General features: G+C 42.5%; 1 protein-coding gene across 1 annotated transcript in view; it reads left to right on the top strand.

The window, feature by feature from the left end:
- The window catches only part of VPS54 (VPS54 subunit of GARP complex), a 1,876,392-nt gene that overhangs the window by 1,432,096 nt on the left and 423,580 nt on the right, over nucleotides 1–20,716 (top strand). The window contains exons 16-17 of the mRNA XM_044055553.1: nucleotides 6,253–6,434; nucleotides 13,261–13,376. Of these exons, the coding sequence (XP_043911488.1) occupies nucleotides 6,253–6,434; nucleotides 13,261–13,376 (298 nt within the window). The remainder of the gene's footprint in view (nucleotides 1–6,252; nucleotides 6,435–13,260; nucleotides 13,377–20,716) is intronic.

The following is a 20,716-nucleotide window of genomic DNA, read 5'->3' as shown; positions in this document are numbered from 1 at the left end:
CCTCTGAATGAAAATGGAAGCTAATCCAGTTGTTGAAGTCCGTAATCTTTTGTTTATATTACAGCATCATTCTTTGTGATAGTAGAATGTTGCTATGACTAGATTTATACCTGTCTTGGACGTGCATTCTGAAAGCTCAAATCCTTTACACCCGCATGCACTATGACTGTGTCATGTATGTACTTGTGGCAAAGGTACTTGAGTTCAGGTGTGATGTGGTGAATCCTACACCTGATAGGCAGCCGACCATGAACCTTTCCATGCACAGCCTGGTGAGCGATGCATCAGTGTGTCTTGCTATGGTGTCACCTATGACTAGGAGAGTGGACTGTGTTGAAGTTTGTCTTATAATCTTTTGAATTGAATCAGTGTGACTCTTAGGTCCCACCAACCATAAAACATACATCTGTGTTGTGTGTGCGAGATTGCAAAGTGTATTTGCTTCTCAGGTTACATTTAGGAGGTCTTTGTGGTTTAGGAAGGTTACTTTTAAGAGCCTCAGCATATGTATGTTTGTGTTTGGTCAGAGCTGTGTGAGACTGGTTTAGTGGGGTGTTGCTTGTTACTGACAACCTGCTCATTATTTGTAGTGGCGTCAAGAGAGTTTTGTCTGTAGTAATATTATATAACTACATCTCTCACACCTTGTCAGATTGAGTAGTAGGTTGTTAACCGTAAACAAGACAATTGTTACATTTTCTTAGAGTGGCCAGCTACAGAGATGTGTGGAAATTGTCAGTCTGTGGATGTTCAGCATATTGATTACTGTTGTAATAGCCTTAGCTATATATCCTGTCAATGATATAACAGCCAGCAAGCTTCCAAAGCTTCAGGGTACCTTCCATATACCTAAACTTTCAGGCAGCTTGAGCTGAGCTGACTAAAGGACAAGTTTCGTGCCAAGCCTTTCAGATGAAGAGCACAGTCATCTGAAGCTTTTGAGGATTGACATTTGACTTGTGCTGTTCCTTTGCTGGACAGATAAGTTCCTTTGGGGGATGGACTTCCATTCAATTATCTTTGTTGATTATTAATACTTTACTCTTCAGGAATGTTATATTAAAGCTAGGTGTTTATGTTTTAACTGACTGTCATGCAACTGTATTGTACTTTGAAACAAGAGCACTCTTTTTTCTGTCAGTTTAAAAGTTGTTTAAAAGTATTTAAACAAAATTCTGTGGAGAAATTGTGATTATTTTACTTTTGGTTCATAAGAAGGTACTAGGCTATTGGCCCTAGGGCCTATATAAGCATAGCCAAAAAGGTACCCTGGCTTTCGCACCCAAGAAAATGTATGATGACTGTAATATTTTTGAATATGTATGGTGGCTGTAACATACAATGTCTATATTGCGAACTGTCAACAGTGTACTGCATATTATGTAGGAAAAACAAATTGCAGACTTAAAGATAGAATTTTTAAGCATCTATCAGTTATAAGGTTAAGAAAAGAACACAATGCACTGTACAAGCATATAGAATTGCATAATGATCATGTATTTGCCTTTATGGTTATGTGTGTTGTAAATAGAAGTCAAAGAATGGGTGACTTGTATAATGAAACTGAATACAAAGAGATGCAATGGATTCTTAGACTGGGAGCTGACAAAGCCCCAGGATTAAATTATGTCCCTTTAAAACCAGCTCTAGCAAAAAGGAGAGTAAATTATTGATTTTTATTGGCTGTGTTGTACATATATTAGATACTATGTTTTTACTAGTGTTTTATCATCTGATAAAGGTATTTACCTGAAAGCACTTATGATACTGTTTTTATTGTTTTAATAAAGTGAAGTTGTTTCATATACAGCGTGGTAGTACTTGCCTCACTTTTGGATTTATTAGATGGGAACAATGACCTCTTTTTTCCTGGATGAGAAACCTATTGTGATGAGGTGTGCCATGTAGAAGGATTTCCTGACTGCTGTGGCGATGTGATTATCAAAAGAGAGACTACTGTCCACCTGTGTCCCCAGGTCTCTTATCACACTTTCGGTGTTAAGTAAACTACCGCCTATGTGGTAGTTCATGAGTACAGAGTTTTTACCAAAAGGGATGACAGTGTACTTTTTGACATTGAGCTTGAGGCCATGGCTTTGACACCAGGCATGTCTCATTGAGGCTCTTTTGTAGGATGTCCACATCGTTAGGAGTTTCAGTTATGGCTCCTAGTTTGCAGTCATCTGCGAACTTCGTTAGCCAAAGACCTTCTGTGTTAACCTGTACTTCAGAGAAGTAGACACCAGGGTTGGGAGGGTGGCCTAATGGTTAAGGTGTTTGCCTTACAAACACAAGGTGCGGGGTTCGAGTCTCACAAGGGATAATTGGCTAGGCTTAAAATGGCTTGCAAGGGCAGTTAGCTTAGTACTAATCTATGAACCTATGAGCCAAACAGGAGAGGACCCAGGACTGAGCTCTGTGGTATTCCACTTGTCACTTGTCTGAAGTCAGATTTGGAGTCTGCTACTTTCACAGTGTGGGTTCTGTCAGTGAGCCAGTTGGCAACCCATCTTGTGACATAGGGATTTATACCTAGTTTAGTGAGTTTATGTATAATTCCAGAGTGGGGGATGGTGTTGAAAGCCTTGGTGCCATCTAGATAGGCTGTGTGAACAACCTTACCCTCACTACGGCTTTGATGACCGCTTCAAAGAAGTCTGTCAGGTTTAGGAGACATGATCTGCCTTTTACAAACCCAAACTGGGTGGGGTCCAGATTTTGGAGATTACCAATGTCATTGTTTATAAGTTATTTATTTATTTATTTATTTATTTATTTCCAGTTTGATTACCGGGGAAGTCCACTGGGCCAGAACGTACCCATTTTCAGTGGAGGCCCGGGGAGAAAAGCTCCAAAAGCAAAGCAAATACAATCTAAGTTACATAGTGTAAAAGATAGTAATAAAATATATACATTTGGAATAACATTACATTGAATACAGTTAGTAAAAAAGCAAATACACGCAGTATACACCATTCAGTGGGCACAAAGCCTGAGGTGAGGCTATGATTGAATATGGTACTTAGGTGGGGTGCCTAGGTTGGGGACTGGCAAGTGTTTTAAAGTGCATTTTAGTATGTGTTGTGTGAAAAACTGACTTTTAAAGACTTTCACTTTTTTACTGGCATTTGCTGCTTGTTTTCCATGGGAAAGATACCATTTTCAGCTTAATCGTAGAACAAACATTCAGTCCTAAGGTTTGTCGTCCTTCTAGCCAAAAAAAGAAAAAAGTTAAGCAAACAGATTTTGCCACCACAGCAGGCTAGCAATTTACCTCAGCCACAGGTAGGTGACTCTGCTGTGGCCATTTGTTGTACCTCAGAGCATTCATCTTTTACCCCAGATCCCTCTGCAGTAGTACTTACAACCACTATAGACCAGGGTTTAGATATGTCCTCTGCAGCTGTTGTGGTCGTCTTAGTGGGCAAGGGAGAAGCACTGTTGTTGGTCCTGGGAGAGGGAGCGGTGAAGTCCTCCCTTTTTAGTCAGAATGTTGTGTCTTTCCCTGGGGAAGCTGTTGCTGCCATTAACACTGCTGGCCTCATTTTTCCTGTTAGAAAGAAAACTAAACAGGTATCTACTCCTGCTCAAATTTCCCTGGACAGGAGTAGTTTACTAGATCTAGTTTGGGGTTTAATTCAAATTATTTATCCTTCTTATAAGGCGGTTGATGGTAAAAGAAAAAAGGGATGCCTCTTTTCCTGAAGAGATTCAAGATTCCGAATCTGGACAAGGAAGATGAGGGGACAGATGTAGGGTTTTCTCCTCATATTTCTAATTTGGGTTTGAGGAGAGCATGGTATCTTGAGTCTCCCTGTGTGAGTTTCTGTTTCTTGTTTCTCTGATACTATTTCCAGTATGTGCCAGTGTTTTCATTGGGAAATTTCCAAGGTTTCTCAGTCCCTCAGAAAATCATATGAGCTGTTACAAATGGAATTTCCAGAACCTTCACCCATTCCCCCATGTTGTCAGGATTTGATGATGTGTGTATCACGTTCTGAAATTTTCCTGATAGCCTGCTGCCACTGAAAAGGCAGATAGATTGTATAAAGTCCCAAACCTGACCCAGTGGCAGTAGTTTTAGTTAATTCTTTGGCTGCTAAACATTTAGTTAATTCCAGTCTTACACTTTTGACACGGATGGGAAAATAATTGATAAGTATGGGAAAATGTATGCCTCTGCAGCTTTGATTTTCAGAATTTTGAATTGTTAGGCTCATATGTTGAAGTTGATTCTGACTAATTGTGAAAATATGAGAATGATATGTGTGCAGTTTCTTCTTGCAAGGAAAAATCTGCTTTAAATAATTTAATTTCTTCCATCGTGCAAGTCACATATCACTGAATTATCCTAAGGAATGTTAACAATGACTGGCAGACACTAACCTCACACTACCCAACAAAAACGATATAAATCTCTGTGGCTTTACTCAACTTAATACTCCTACCAGATATAACAAAAATAACATCCAACACTCCACCCTGGACTGGATACTAGTCTCAAACCCTTTTAAATAACCAAAAAAAGAAATGTGAAAGGTGGGGAAGTGCTACAAATGATATTTATGGTAAATGATTAACTGTCTTCTTTCTTGAAGTCTGTGTAAGGTGGTAACTCACAGCAAAATTCAAAAGTTCAGTTCTGATTTTAAAAACTCACGTGTACAGTATCTGTACACATGTACAGACCATTATTGCATGAGAGAATCAGAAAGGAAGTAGACTGGGAGAATGCAGTCATTTTGGCAGAAAAGCATCAGTGGTTGTATCTTGTACATCTCAGCAATGAACACTAGCTTCATTCAGCTGTTTGTTTGATAAGAAATGTAGAGTAGTCTTTTTTTTTTTTTTTTTTTTTAATACTTCTAGTGTGGCATCTTGATTGTTTTTGGAATGAAGATTTTTCAGAGTCAGATGAATGAAAAACTGTGGTACATACTGTGAAAGTGTTACCTGCATTCCTGAATTTGAGATATGAGGCTATCCACAGCATTGCATTTGTCATGGAAAGGGATATTGTTTATATGCCTAATGTTACTGCTTTTTCTCCCTCAATTTATACCTTTAATGAGCAATGGCATCTTTTTATGATCCACAGTCATGGATTAGGATATGTGGGTGGGGTAGCTGGAATAGGAGAGTTGACATACTTTTACTTCATCTATACTCCTTAACTCCTTCTTGAGAAGATATGACAAAGTTGAGATCATTGCTAACATTTCAAAAACTTTAGCTTACATGACCTTGTTAAAGATGAGGGTAGCTGTATTGCTCATGTTATCTGTTATTTCCTTTTTTTGCCATTTGCTACAGTAAGGATCCAAGTTGTAAGAGAGGAACATTTTAAGAGAAGAGCTCCAATTTGTTCCTCTGAATATACATTTACATTAACAAACAGGTGACAAGCACAAATGCCAGGATGCGAGTCTGAGATGTAGAACAAGCAAGATGGATGAAGTAATCAGATGATAACTTACATAGGTGCATATATAAGGTTGTTGCATGCTGTGTACTTTGACATCTGAAGGAGAGACCTGCTTTCATACGAGAGGTACTCATGTCCTCTTATCAGTGAACCAAATGCAGTGCTAGATTTATAGCTTCTTAACCATTCCCCCAAATATTGTTGCTTGCTGTTGGGTAATTGGATTGAGATATAGCCATTTGCACATCAGGTTAAGGTGCTAAGAACATCCTAGTGGCCTACCTTGGAAACCTTGCACATCAGGTTAAGGTGCTAAGAACATCCTAGTGGCCCGCCTTGGGAAACCTAGTGTATCCATATACAAGTCCATGAAAAAGCGAGGACTGGGTAAAAAAAATTACACAACATTTATACTGACCGTTGTTCCCTTTGTAATTGTGTAAGATAAGAGATGTAGGAGAAAAAACTCCTTATGTCAGGTGAATTCATGGGATGTACCCTTGCAGAAACTGTTTCAAATTGTCCTGTGACATTTACTGCAATCCAGTGTTTACTGTAGTGATTTTTTTATATTTGCATTTACAGGATTGTAGTTTAAAAGTTGAATGTATGGATTCACATTTACTTCATGTACCACTGTCTGGTAGTAAACTTTAAGACCTTAGCTGAAAGGGAAATGCATACAAAAATGCTAAGAGTATTCATAGCTGGTATTGTGGATGTAGAATGCTACATTTCTGGATGAGATTAGGTGGAGCAGAATTTGCCAAGTAAAGCAGCATTTGACTGTTGAATTTAAGTTTTTCATAAATCTTGCTGTGTTCTAGGATGGTTTTCTGGAGAAGTTAAGTTCCTCGGAGTTTTTGGCTTTGTCTCGGGCAGTGGAAGAGTTTGTTCAGGTAACAGAACAAGTGTGTGGCCGAAGAAGCACATCACTTAGAGGAGCCCTCCAGAGTCAAGCCAACAGATTTGTACATAGGTTCCATGAAGAGAGGAAAACCAAACTGAGGTATCATTCACTACCATTGTGTATGCTGTATTTAATATGTAGTCTACCTCCTCTAAATCCTCGAGACTGTCAGATTCGGACCTGGATAGGGTTTTACAGAGGCTATTCCAATCTCCAGTGTTTACTAAAATGGTCTCGGCTCCAGCACAGTTTGCTTCGGAGCCGATCCCCCCTCCAGCACATTTAATTCCTCCTCCAACCTCTTCGGAGCCGTTGGAGCCGGTGGTGGTGGAGCAATATGGAGCCATACGGTCGGAGCAGAGACCCCTTACAGGCCTCTCGACTCCGACTGTGCTTCCTACCCTGTCCTCCGGTTCAGGGTTTGGCACTGCGACCTCTTCAGCCGGGCCCGAGGGGAATACTTTGGGATTGGGTGCTTCGGTGCCTAGTCTTCCTCTCGGAGCATCGGCTGCTGGAATTCCCAGTGCCATCGTGGCCTCTAGACCAGTGACCTCCTTGGATTCTGGAGGTCCGGCCTTTGAGGCCATGAGGAGCGCGCTGACCATGACTTTGCCGGTTCAACTAGATTCTACCTCACCGTCCCTAGATTTGGAGACTGGTGCCTCTGTTGTGTTGCAGCCCCGGCAGCGGGGCCCCAGGGCCTGAGGATACCCCCATCGGGGTTCCGCTTCTTCGGGTGGTCCGTCCGAAACTGCCCGGACGAACCCACGGAAGAAATTGTGTAGAGGAAACACGTAGACTCCCAAGATGAGTCTATTACATCGGATACTGACCTCGATGACGAGAAGGGTCCCCAAATCATCTTCGGATGATATCTCCTTCTCAGATATCTTGGAGATTCTGAGACAGAGAGGTGACTGGCAAGCCAAAACCCCTTCAGCTGAGGAGTCAGTCTTCCTCAAGGCCTTTGGGGCCTAGCTTTCCGCCTCCTGGGTGTCTCCGCCCTTGATGTACTCCTTGATTTGGTTTCTCGAAGGGTGTGGGAACACCCTGATTCTGTGGAACCGGTGCCTGCGAGGCCCAATAAATTTTGTCAGCCCCAGAAGGAGTTTCTCACAAAGGGTGTGCCTGTAGATGCTTTGGTGGTGGCTTCTGCCCCACAGCAGGGCGTGGCAGAGGCTTCGGCGTCTATTCATCCTCCTAATAAGGATTCTAGGAGTATGGATAGGTACGGGAAGCGTACCCTGTCCTCAGCGGCTTTTACCTTACGGTCGCTGAACTACTTATGTCATTTTACGAGGCACCAAAGGGATCTTCTCAAAGAGCTAAATGACTCTCTTGTTGGTAATCTACCTGAGGCGCTGGCCCGACGGTTGGCGCAGATGACTACCCTCTTTTCTATTGTCAACTTCGTCCATGAGGCTCATATCATATGCGGCCGAAGGGGCGAGTAGAGGCTGGTGAGAACAGGCGTTGCCCTCAGGAGACAAGCCTGGTTACGCTTGTGTTAGATTCGCGGAGGCTTTCAAGTCTTCCTTCGCCGACGCCCTTTGATGGGTCATCTTTGTTTGGACCCAAGGTGAAGGACACACTAACTAGGAGCGAGCAGGAGGGCAAGACTTTGACTGCCGTTGGGGCCCGATTTTCTCCTTCTAGGCCTTACCCCAAGGCTGGGAGAGGAGGGAAAATGTGGTTTAAAAATCTCAGAAGTCTTTCCCTACTCCACCCAGTGATTCCCCCTCCAGAGGCAGGGGGGGGGGGGATTTTGGAAGACGCCGCCCCAGAGGTGGCAGAGGCCCCCGTAACTCTGGAGACCGCGATTCCTTTCGTGGTTCTTCATACAACCAGCGTTCCTGAGTTGTTGCCCGACTGTGCAACTCCGGAGCCAGTCGGGGGTCGCTTTGCGGCGCACCCACGCTTGGGAATCCATAACAAGCGATCAGTGGGTGCCGCATTATCACCGGAGGATATATCATCCCCTTCAACAAACCCCCCCTTTCTTTAAGGGAAATCCCGGACGTACCACCCAGTCAGCGGGATCAAGCAGCATTAGAGGTTTCAAAGCTGCTAGAAAAGAGCCATCCAGCCTGTCCCCATCGACCAGATCGGATCAGGAACTTACTCAAAAATTATTTTTGGTACCAAAAAGACAGGGGACTTCAGGCCCATTTTGGACCTCAGTTCATTGAATCGTTTCGTAAAGAAGTCCAAATTCGAATGGTCACTCTTCAATCTATTCTTCCTTTGCTGGAAAAGATGCATGGATGTGCTCCATAGATCTCCAGGGCGCTTACTATCACATTCCCATAGCTCAAGAGTCCAGGAGACATTTACGCTCCGCCTCGGAGTCAGTCATTTTCAATTCCGAGCACTGCCCTTTGGTCTCACCACAGCCCCAGGGTGTTCACCAAGTGTCTGGCAGTGGTAACTGCTCACCTGAGAAGTCTGGGATTCCAGGTGTTTCCTTATCTAGACGACTGGCTCCTTACTGCCACCTCCGAGCATCTACTACTCCAAGCGCTCAGAGCCACGTTCACCTTGGGCCGTTTCTTGGGGATCATGTTCAATTTGCAAAAATCTGTACTACAGCCATCTCAGCGTATTACTTTCATAGGCGCAGACTTAGACACAAAAAGAATGCGCGCCTTTTTACCGGCAGCAAGAATTCAGGTGTTATAAGATCAAGTCAAATCCTGTCTCCCCTACAAAGAGCCCGGCCCATCGGATCCTACAACTGTTGGGCTCGATGGCGTCGACCATACTTTTGGTTCCCTTGGCCAGGCTTCATATGCGAATTTTACAATGGCTACTGTCGGTTCAATGGTCTTATCAGGAACTTCCCTTGAACCACTTAATCATAATCACGGAAAGTTGCCGTCGAGATCTGCATTGGTGGCTTCTCCAGTCAAATCTCGACCAGGGGCGACCCTTTATACCACAACGTCCCATTGCCACTGTGACTACGGACGCCTCCCAGGTAGGGTGGGGGGGTCATTACCTGGACAGGTCGGTCCAAGGCACATGGCAGATCCAGGAAACGATTTGCATATCAATGTCCTGGAGATGAGAGCGGTACTATTGGTACTCCAAGCTCTCCATCACGCTCTCCCACAGGGCCCGATTGCTATCCTATCCGACAACATGTCGGTGGTATGGTACATAAACAAGCAAGGTGGAACCAGGTCTTACCCACTATGCAGAGAAGCCATGAGACTTTGGCACTGGGCGGTAGCTACCAACCGCTTTCTAATGGCAACGCACATACCGGGGAAGTCCAATGTGATTGCGGACAGATTAAGCAGGACCATTCTTTTACCCCACGAATGGTCCCTCAACCAGGGTATAGCTGCGAAAATCTTCGACAGATGGGGTCATCCTTGCTGCGACCTGTTTGCCAGCCCTCACAATGCGAAATGCGGGGAGTTCTTCACGCTGTTCCCTTCTCAGGGACAGACTCCCAGGGACGCTCTGACTCACATTTGGCCCCCCGGTCTTCTCTACGCCTTCCCTCCATTGACCCTCTTACCGAGGGTGATACAGAAGGCCATTTACATGGAGAGCGAGATGATTTTGATTGCCCCGCACTGGCCTCGTCAAGTTTGGTTTCCTTTCCTACAGAGGCATGCGATAGAAGGTCCATGGTTTCTGGATCCGGTGCCAGACCTGTTGACTCATCAGTCAGGACGGCTTCATCCATCTCTCAGGTCCCTGAAGTTGGCAGCATGGTTACTCCACTCCCATCCTTAGTCGAGACAATGCTCTTTCCCGGACGTGGTCCACATACTGTCTTCTTCTCATAAACCTTCCACCATCAAACTTTATTCCAGTAAATGGAAAAGGTTTGCTTTCTGGGCTCAAGAACGGGGTATAGATCCTCTCACTGCACCAGTATCGGAGGTTCTGAATTTTCTGGCCTCCCTTTTCAGTCGGGATCTTCAGTTTCTACCATTAAGGTTCAGCTAGCGGCCATTTCTAATTTTCATGCTTCATTTGTACCTTCATTGATGTCTCACAAACTTTGTAAGGCTTTCCTTAAAGGGGCTTGGCTCCTGAGGCCTCCTTTATCTCATCCTGTCCCCCCGTGGGATTTGAATATGGTTCTTGCTGCCCTAACTGCCCGTCCTTTTGAACCAGCTGCTACCTGTGATTTAAAATTTCTGTCTTGGAAAACGGCCTTTTTAGTAGCCATAACGTCTGCCAGGCGAGTTTCAGAACTTCAAGCTCTTTGTTCTGATCCTCCCTATTTGATTTTTCATAAGCATAGAGTTTCATTGAAATTAAATTCTGCATTTATACCAAAAGTGGCCTCCTCTTTCTGTATGCAACAAACTATAGAACTCCCTGTCTTTTTCCCAGAATTCTCTAATAACGCAGAATATACTTTGCATCAATTGGACGTACATAGACAACTGCGTTTTTATTTGAATAGAACCGCTCAAACACCGAAATCTAATCAATTCTTTGTTTCGTTTGCAGAACAAATTGGGTCAACCAGTAACAAAACCTCCATATCTAAATGGATTAAAGATTGTATCATTTTATTTATTCACAAGCTAACAAAGACCTCCCCTTTCCAGTCAAGGCTCATTCTACCAGGGCTATGGCTACTTCCGTAGCTTTTCATTCCAAGTTATCAATAGATGATATTTGTGCTGCAGCAACCTGGACCTCTCCGCACACTTTCATTTCTCATTACAAATTGGATGTGGTTTCTCGAGGCAGAGCTTCCTTTGGTTCCACAGTTCTCAGGAGTGTTTTCCAGTGAGCCACCGGGATGTAGGTGCTAGGGACGCTGTCCCATCTGTCATGAATGTAGAGATAGGATCCCATTACATCTTTTAGTTATGTACTTACCATAACTTCGGATGTATGGGATCCATCTCTTCATTCATAAGTACCCACCCTCCTTCCCCTTCCATTTGGATTTAGAGGAGCTGTAGTCCCTCTTTTCTTGGCGTTCTTTCTTGAAGAACTTTAGTTGGTTATTGTGACTACTAGTTTCCTGTGTTTGCATGGGTGTATGAAAGCGAACAAACAAGATCTGGGGAAGCAGGTGTAGTGCATCCTGGGATAGGGAGTAGCCCAGCCAATGAGAGACTTATTGCTAGTGTATTAGTTGCGGTCGGAGCCGATGGATCGGCTCGAACCCTTCTGTCATGAATGTAGGCGAGATGGATCCCATACATCCAGTTATGGTAAGTACATAACTAAAAGGTTTTTTTTTTTTAATACTTCTAGTGTGGCATCTTGATTGTTTTTGAAATGAAGATTTTTCAGAGTCAGATGAATGAAAAACTGTGGTACATACTGTGAAAGTGTTACCTGCATTCCTGAATTTGAGATATGAGGCTATCCACAGCATTGCATTTGTCATGGAAAGGGATATTGTTTATATGCCTAATGTTACTGCTTTTTCTCCCTCAAGTTATACCTTTAATGAGCAATGGCATCTTTTTATGATCCACAGTCATGGATTAGGATATGTGGGTGGGGTAGCTGGAATAGGAGAGTTGACATACTTTTACTTCATCTATACTCCTTTACTCCTTCTTGAGAAGATATGACAAAGTTGAGATCATTGCTAACATTTCAAAAACTTTAGCTTACATGACCTTGTTAAAGATGAGGGTAGCTGTATTGCTTATGTTATCTGTTATTTCCTTTTTTTGCCATTTGCTACAGTAAGGATCCAAGTTGTAAGAGAGGAACATTTTAAGAGAAGAGCTCCAATTTGTTCCTCTGAATATACATTTACATTAATAAACAGGTGACAAGCACAAATGCCAGGATACGAGTCTGAGATGTAGAACAAGCAAGATGGATGAAGTAATCAGATGATAACTTACATAGGTGCATATATAAGGTTGTTGCATGCTGTGTACTTTGACATCTGAAGGAGAGACCTGCTTTCATACGAGAGGTACTCATGTCCTCTTATCAGTGAACCAAATGCAGTGCTAGATTTATAGCTTCTTAACCATTCCCCCAAATATTGTTGCTTGCTGTTGGGTAATTGGATTGAGATATAGCCATTTGCACATCAGGTTAAGGTGCTAAGAACATCCTAGTGGCCTACCTTGGAACCTTGCACATCAGGTTAAGGTGCTAAGAACATCCTAGTGGCCTCCTTGGGAAACCTAGTGTATCCATATACAAGTCCATGAGAAAGCGAGGACTGGGTAAAAAAAATTACACAACATTTATACTGACCGTTGTTCCCTTTGTAATTGTGTAAGATAAGAGATGTAGGAGAAAAAACTCCTTATGTCAGGTGAATTCATGGGATGTACCCTTGCAGAAACTGTTTCAAATTGTCCTGTGACATTTACTGCAATCCAGTGTTTACTGTAGTGATTTTTTTATGTTTGCATTTACAGGATTGTAGTTTGAAAGTTGAATGTATGGATTCACATTTACGTCATGTACCACTGTCTGGTAGTAAACTTTAGGACCTTAGCTGAAAGGGAAATGCATACAAAAATGCTAAGAGTATTCATAGCTGGTATTGTGGATGTAGAATGCTACATTTCTGGATGAGATTAGGTGGAGCAGAATTTGCCAAGTAAAGCAGCATTTGACTGTTGAATTCAAGTTTTTCATAAATCTTGCTGTGTTCTAGGATGGTTTTCTGGAGAAGTTAAGTTCCTCGGAGTTTTTGGCTTTGTCTCGGGCAGTGGAAGAGTTTGTTCAGGTAACAGAACAAGTGTGTGGCCGAAGAAGCACATCACTTAGAGGAGCCCTCCAGAGTCAAGCCAACAGATTTGTACATAGGTTCCATGAAGAGAGGAAAACCAAACTGAGGTATCATTCACTACCATTTTGTATGCTGTATTTAATATGTATTACAATCGCAGTTCATATTTTAGTTGGCACTTTTCCATATTCATAGAGACTTTTTTTTTTTTTTTTTTTTTTTTTTTAACAGTTTGCTTTTAGATAATGAGCGATGGAAGCAAGCTGATGTTCCTGCTGAGTTTCAGGACCTTGTTGATTCCATAAGTGATGGAAAGATTGTATTGCACGAGAAAAAAATAGTCACAGGTAAAGGTATAAAAAACATTTCTTTCTGTATAGAAGTTTTACTTTGTGACCAAATTTGAATGTGTAGTAGGGTATTCCATTGATATATATATATATATATATATATATATATATATATATATTTTTTTTGTATTTCTTGTTGAACAATTTATTTTAACTCATTGCATTTGTATTATAGCTTGGGAGGTAAGCACATAATGGTAGCCATACAGGATTCAGTGTTTTAATGCAGTATTGTGTATGAAAATATTGAATTATGGTACAGAGGACTGCTTAATTTAGTGACTATAAAGAATGTTATCAATCAAAGGTTTTTCAGTAGCAGGAAAAGCAGCTTCTATTTTTTTATTTCATTTAATGGACAGGTACAACCTGTGAACTAATGTGTAAAACCCTATATCACAAATGTGAAATTGGTACATCAACAATATTTTGCTAAATTTGGGGTAAGTTTGGTTAGGCTTAAAATGGCTCTTATGCTGGTAGCCTAGTAACTACCTATGGACCCCCCCCCCCTTAACCACCCTCAAATCAGTTTTTGAAAGGGGGTTTATATATAGCTCCACCTAGGAAAACAGGTGGTTCATCCAGATGTCTTAACTTTGTGCTTGAAAAGCTTTCTCTGTTTTTTTCCATTTCATCCAGTTACACTGGCTGAATTTAGGTTCTTAACATGGAGATCTGTTTTACTTATTGTCGTTAGATCATCTGGGAGAGTATTTGAGTTATAAGCATTTATGGTGAGTCAACTTTACCACATTTTCCATAAAGATGCTGTTTCTTTTGGAACTAACCCCTCTTTTATGCCTAAAGTGATCTCTGAGCCGGTCAGTCAATCTCCTTCCCTCTTTTCCAGATGCCAACATCAAGAGAGAAAAAAATAACTCCTCAAACTCTGGATGTCCACAGGCAACTCATACTCATTCCTTCAGGAAAGCTGATTATATGCTTGTCTTATGTGAAGGTAAGAGATGAGGATAGCCAGCATTAAAGCAGACCATTTCTAGATGGTTGTCCCATGCAATTTCCTTTTATTTTCACCATAATAATCAACTTACAGGAAGAGTTAGGGCCAATTCCACCAGGGTTTTGACTTTTTTGTTGGCTTACTGGAAAGGACTAGATTGAAAAAGTATTCTAGACAGTAATTTGGTCCACTGTACTTACTTTTTCAAAGTACTACAAACTTCATTTGTTTTCCAGGTACAAAACAGGTTCTGATTAGGACCATTCTCCAAGGGCTCCTCAGTTGTTAATTTATTTCCACCTCCCTTTTTACTTTTCAAGTTGTGGTAATCTACTCCTAGAGCTTAGGCTACTGCAGCAGTGATCTAAAGTTGAGCATAATGCAGTTGTGCAAGTAAACTTGACATCACAGTAGATGATATGATAGATCACTGTTACAGTAGCCGTCCCCTCCTTACATTCCTCCCTCCAGCACCCTTGTTTTGGTGTTTACGAATTGCCAGGGGGATGGATGTACATACCCTTGTATATATTTTGCTGCATTTGTGTTTTATTTCCTAGCATCTTTCCCTTTCAGGGCTGTTGCTTCCATTTCTGAGGCAAGAAAGCTCTGATGTTTTTAGTGCTTGAGCTCCTGACAGAGTTTGTGGAGGGTGCCCTTAATCTTTGAAAAACTGACTGATGACAGAGGGTAAGACCTATATAGCTTAGGTAAGCTACTGCAACAGTGTTCTGTTAGAACTTCTGCTGTTACGGTAAGCTTACGTACACAACTGCACTTTGTCTGAAATGAGCTTCAGTTCATTTTAATCCATATTTGATATAGGACACTGCTACTGTCTTCATGGAGTGGTGAATTTCAGTGCATGTTCCTTGACTTTGTTATTCCAGGGCTTCTCGTACTGATCCATTTTTAGAGCATGTTTTTGCTTTTTAGATGATTGTAGGGTTTTGTTCCATTCTGATCTCTGTTCTGGTCTCGGTGAGCTTCTCGCAGCAAGATATTGGTGATCATGTGATTGCTTAACAGGCAGTACTAGGAATTCAGAAATGTTTCTGAAATAGCACCCTCTCTGAATATTGGTTTGGTGGCCTTTTTTGATTATTACTGTATGTAATATCAACATCCATCCTGAATCCCTTTTCCCATTTTGCACATGGGGTCGGGGTGTCACTTCAGCAGTGACAATCATCTCGCCAAGGTTTAGACCACTGGGTGGCTAGCCCTGCCGCAGTTTAGACCCTCACCCTGATTTCATGCCAAGACAAATACATTGCCTAACGACATGACTGAAAGTAATGTTAAGCACTATTTTTCTGTCACTCTCTTAAATGGTCCTTTATTCTAATGTTTTGTTCGGTGAGGAACTTCTTTTTTACAGCTGGCTATGAGTCTTTAAGTTTTCAGGCTCACACTAATACACCTCCATCTGTCTCTTAACATATGTTTGTCATAGTTCTAAGCATCTGAGCTTCAGGCAAATACTTTTTCTCACACTGGTAAGTGTTTGTGCTGTGTTTATTGAACCGTTTAAAGAAATACACACTTCCTTAGATGTGAGTGGGTATTAATGTACTTCATTTATCATTTACTAACTATCAAGGAAGGTCTCCTATGAGTCTGTAAGCTCAATCTAACAATAAGCAGTTTGACCAATGTATTTTAGTTCCAGGTATTAATACTGTGGTCCAAAAAATCAGTGCCCAACATAGCAGCAAAAAGGTCATTTAAATACGAAAATGCAAAATAAAATCAAACCTCAGCAATGCATATGGAACTTAGTAAAGGAAATAATTTCTCTCTTATAAGATAAGTGGTCACATCCAGCTACCTGCTTGATAAGTTTGTCTATGCTGTAAACTCCTTAACTGTAAAATGTCTAGAACACACACAGGGGTCTTTCTTTCTGCATGGGCTTTCATCCTCTCTTTTAGTTCACCTTTGGGTGTGGGATTTATCAGTATTTTCCTCTCTTTTTCACTTATTTTTGAAATTTCTATCCCATCTATAAATTGTTGTAGCCATCCCTGGTATCCTCCTGTCCCTTATATAAGTTTGTATAATATTCTGCAAAAGCCTAACCGGTTTACTCTGCATCCTTTATCACTTCCTTGGTTCTCAGATTTCTCAATTTATCTGTACCTCTTCCTGTCTTCTGTTGCCACAGCTTGTAATTTTGGTGTGTTGGCGTAATACCATTGTTTGTTTGATGCATGTATTTTTGACTACTCTGCCCTCTAAGTGAGCAGTTTGCTTTTCCTACAGCTATTTTAATTCTAATTTTACTTGCTCCTTTTGGCCCCTATTGTATTGTAGTTGCATTCTTTCAAATTTAATTTTCTGGAGCCAAATTCTTTCTCTCCATAATTTGTTCTCGTACACAATTTTCTTTCACAGTGTCGCTTCATCTCCCACCATCATAGGTTCATAGGTAGGTACTAGGCTATCGGCCCTGGGGCCTATACAAGCCCAGCCAAAAAGGTACCCTGGCTTTTGCCACCCAAGAAAATTATTTTCCTGAGCCACTGTCAAGCAGAGCCACAGAGGTGATTCTCGGGGTGAATTTCCTATTTCCCATCCAATCATCAAGATTTTTCATGAAGAGTGCTAATGAGGAGCTTTGTTTGATATGGATAGGTAGTTTATTCCAGAGTATCGGAAGTCTCTGGGACAGGAATCTATCCCACCAGCATGTTCTGTTTATTGTGGTGACAAGGTTTAGGTCCCTAGAGCGTGTAGCTCAGAGGGATTGGGATTTCTTTAAGTGGAGCATGTCCAACAGCTCTGGGTTTGACATAGCTTTGTATGTTAGGCAGAGATCACCACTGAGGAGGTGATATGCAACGGAGGAAAGCTGGAGTTTTTTTAAGACTCTCTGCATAGGGCATCTGTTTGAGGCCGGTAATCCTCTTTGTGGGGTATTTCTGCGACCTTTCCAGTTGTTGTAGATGTCTTGTGAGGTACATACCAAAAGGGGCGTTATACTCTATAATGGGTCTAATGAGTGATGAGTAGAGGGGGAACAATGACCTCTTTTTTTCTGGATGAGAAACCTTTTGTGATGAGGTGTGCCATGTAGAAGGATTTCCTGATTACTGTGGCGATGTGATTATCAAAGGAGAGACTACTGTCCACCTGTGTCCCAAGGTCTCATCACACTTTCGGTGTTAAGTATACTACCACCTATGTTGTAGTTCATGGGTACAGTTTTTTTTTACCAAAGGGGATGACAGTGCACTTTTTGGCATTGAGCTTGAGGCCATGGCTTTGACACCAGGCATCTGTCTCAGTGAGGCCCTTTTGTAGGATGTCCACATCGTTAGGAGTTTCGATTATGGCTCCTAGTTTGCAGTCATCTGCGAACTTCGTTAACCAAAGACCTTTTGTGTTAGCCTGCATTTCAGAGAAGTAGATACCAAACAGGAGAGAACCCAGGACTGAACCCTGTGGTACTCCACTTGTCACTGGTCTGAACTCAGATTTGGAGTCTGCTACTTTCACAGTGTGGGTTCTGTCATTGAGTCAGTTGGAAACCCATCTTGTGACATAGGGATTTATACCTAGTTTAGTGAGTTTATCTATAATTCCAGAGTGGGGGATGGTGTCGAAAGCCTTGGCAAGATCTAGCTAGGCTGTGTGAACTACATTACCCTTGTCTACGGCTTTGGTGACTGCTTCAAAGAAGTCTGTCAGGTTTAGGAGACATGATCTGCCTTTTACAAACCCGAACTGGGTGGGGTCCAGTGTTTGGAGATTAACAATGTCTTTGTTTATAAGTTCCATGATGATACTTTCCATGACCTTGCAGACCAGGCTCATCCAGGCTAATGGGGCGGTAGTTCCCGGGGTCCGTGGTGGCTTCCCCCTTGTGGAGTGGGATAACCATCGATGTGCACCATTCTTCAGACACAAAGCCTGAGGTGAGGCTATGATTGAACATGGTACTTAGGTGGGGTGCCAGTTCGTTCTGTAGTTCGTGTAGAGTGCAGCCTGGGATGTTGTCTGGTCCTAAGGATGCTGTATTCTTGGCTTTGGAGACACTGTTTTTTACCTATGCAGTCATGATTACAGGAACTTTGCATTCTTCCGGTATAGAGATGGGATCTTTGGGGGGGGTAAAGTTAGCACTGAACCTATCTGCCAGGATGTTGGCAATATCAGTTGGGTCTGTATATTTAGTGCCATTGTGCTGTAATTCAGAGCAGATCTGAGTGTTGCTATTGAGAATCTTGACATAGCTATAGAATGCTTTGTGTTTGTCTTTAGAATCAGTGACAATTTTGTTTTCGTAACTAGCTTTGGAGGATTTTATAAGGGATCACAGCTTCTTACTGAGGCTGACCAGGGAGCTCCTCCACTCATGGGATTTTACCCTCTTTTGCAGCAGTTTCTTCCTTCTGTTGTACAGTTTGTTTATGGCAGGGGACCACCAGATTGGCTTCCTTTTCTTGGAGGATAGCGTCTTGGTTCTGTTTGGGATAGCACGATCCATGTACTCATGTAAGTGCTTATAAAGTGCAATTGTGTAGGATTCAGTAGTCGTAACTGCATTGTCCATCTGCATGGGTGTCATGAAGTTCACCACTTCTGTCTTAAGCATGAAGTTGGCTTTGGAGAAATTTTTTACCATGGTTTCCTTAATGGGGGGGTGGGGGCAGGATGTGGATATCTAGGGTAATTAGCTTATGGTCGGATCGGACCAATGAGGCGTTGACTTCAGGTGTGGAACACCGGTCACTGATGTTGGTAATGACTAGATCTAGGATATTGTTGCCCCTGGTGGGGGTGTGGATAAGTTGATTCAGGGCAATGGAGTTTATGAATTCCAGAAAGCGTTGAGCGCAGGAGTTGGTACATGAGTAGTTTTCCCAGTTAATGGTGGGGTAGTTGAAATCGCCCATTATTATGGTGTTTGGTTGAACCCTAATATTTTCAAGTACATCAAGAAAAGTGGAGTGGGAATCTTGGGACATGGTGGGTGATCTGTAGCAAGCTACAATTTGGATTGCACTTTTGCCCAGAGTTAGTTGCACTTGCATAACCTCGGCTGCATTATGCTGAGCAACTAGCCTGGAAGTGTGGATATCCTTAATGAATATGGACACACCTCCGCCTTTTGTGTTCCGGTCCAGGTTACATGGCCGAAAAGTGTGGTATGAGTTATAGCCTGGTAGTGCAGGCGTGCTCTCTGGAGCCTTGAACCAGATTTCTGTCACTGCTCAGATATTGATGTTCTCCATTTTAAGGAGTGCCTCGAGTGAGTGCATTTTGAGATTTAGACTTCTAGCATTGAGTAGCATCACCCTCAGTTTTTGCTTGCCTGTTCCTGTTACAATGGTGAATTTGTCATTTGAACCTTGCCTAAAAAAGGCACTATAGGGGAGGCAAGAACCTTAGCCAGTATCTGGAATCCCAGGGGTGACAGGTGCAGGCCATCTCTGTCAAAGCATCATGGTCTGTCGACCATGTTATCCCAGGCAGAGAGATATTGGATCCCTTTAGAATGGCACCAGAAGCCTAGAGAATTGTTGAAGTCAATCATTTTGTCCTTGTACTGCAGCATGATTCTGGGTGATGGCAGAATGCTACTTCAGGGCTAAGGTCATACCTGCCTGGGCTACAAGATCGGAGAGCTCTTCCATGTCTCTTTTCATGTAGTCCAGGGAGGTACGTCTTAGGTCATTCACACCAACATGAGCAATGACAGAGTCATATTTGTACTTGTTGTGGAGTGACCGAGTGCGTAGGTTATGTGGCGGATCCTGGCACCCGACAGGCTGCTGACAGTAACCTTCTCCTTGTTTAGCCTGGTGAGTGGGTCATCAGTGTGCCTGATTATAGAGTCACCTATCACTAGTGTGTTGGGTACGCTGTTTTGCCTTATTGGCTGTGGTTGAGTGGCGCACTGAGTCTGTGGGCTGTGTGTCATTTGGGTTGTGTTGGGGTGGTGGAGGTTGTTTGCATTTCTGCTTTGGAGGTCTCTGTTGCTTGAGCAGATTATTATTGAGAGCCTTCACAAATGTTTTTGTGTTTCTATGTGTGGATTTTGGTGGTGTAGATTTAGTGAGACTATGTAATGAGTGTGGTGTGGTGCAAGTGTTTACCTTCTCATCTTGACTGTCAAGTTCAGTCTTGATTGGAGAGAGCTTTACCTCCAGTTTGGCTAGATGAGTGCATCTCTCACAGGTTGTAGTGTTGGGTGGTACGAGGAGAGGGTTGTCTGTGAACATGAGGCAATTTCTACATTGCCCCAAGATGTCCAGGTTCATCAGATAGACAGAAGAGAACACTGGGAGCTGACCCTTGGACATGCCTGAATAAAATACCTTTTTCCTCTAGATAAGTGAGGAAAGTGAGTACAAGAACTGTTTTT

Source organism: Protopterus annectens, chromosome 1.part2 (genome assembly GCF_019279795.1).
Source record: "Protopterus annectens isolate FY-2018-M chromosome 1.part2, PAN1.0, whole genome shotgun sequence".
In the NCBI taxonomy this organism is placed as follows: Eukaryota; Metazoa; Chordata; order Ceratodontiformes; family Protopteridae; genus Protopterus; species Protopterus annectens.
This window is presented reverse-complemented; position numbering and strand designations above follow the sequence as displayed.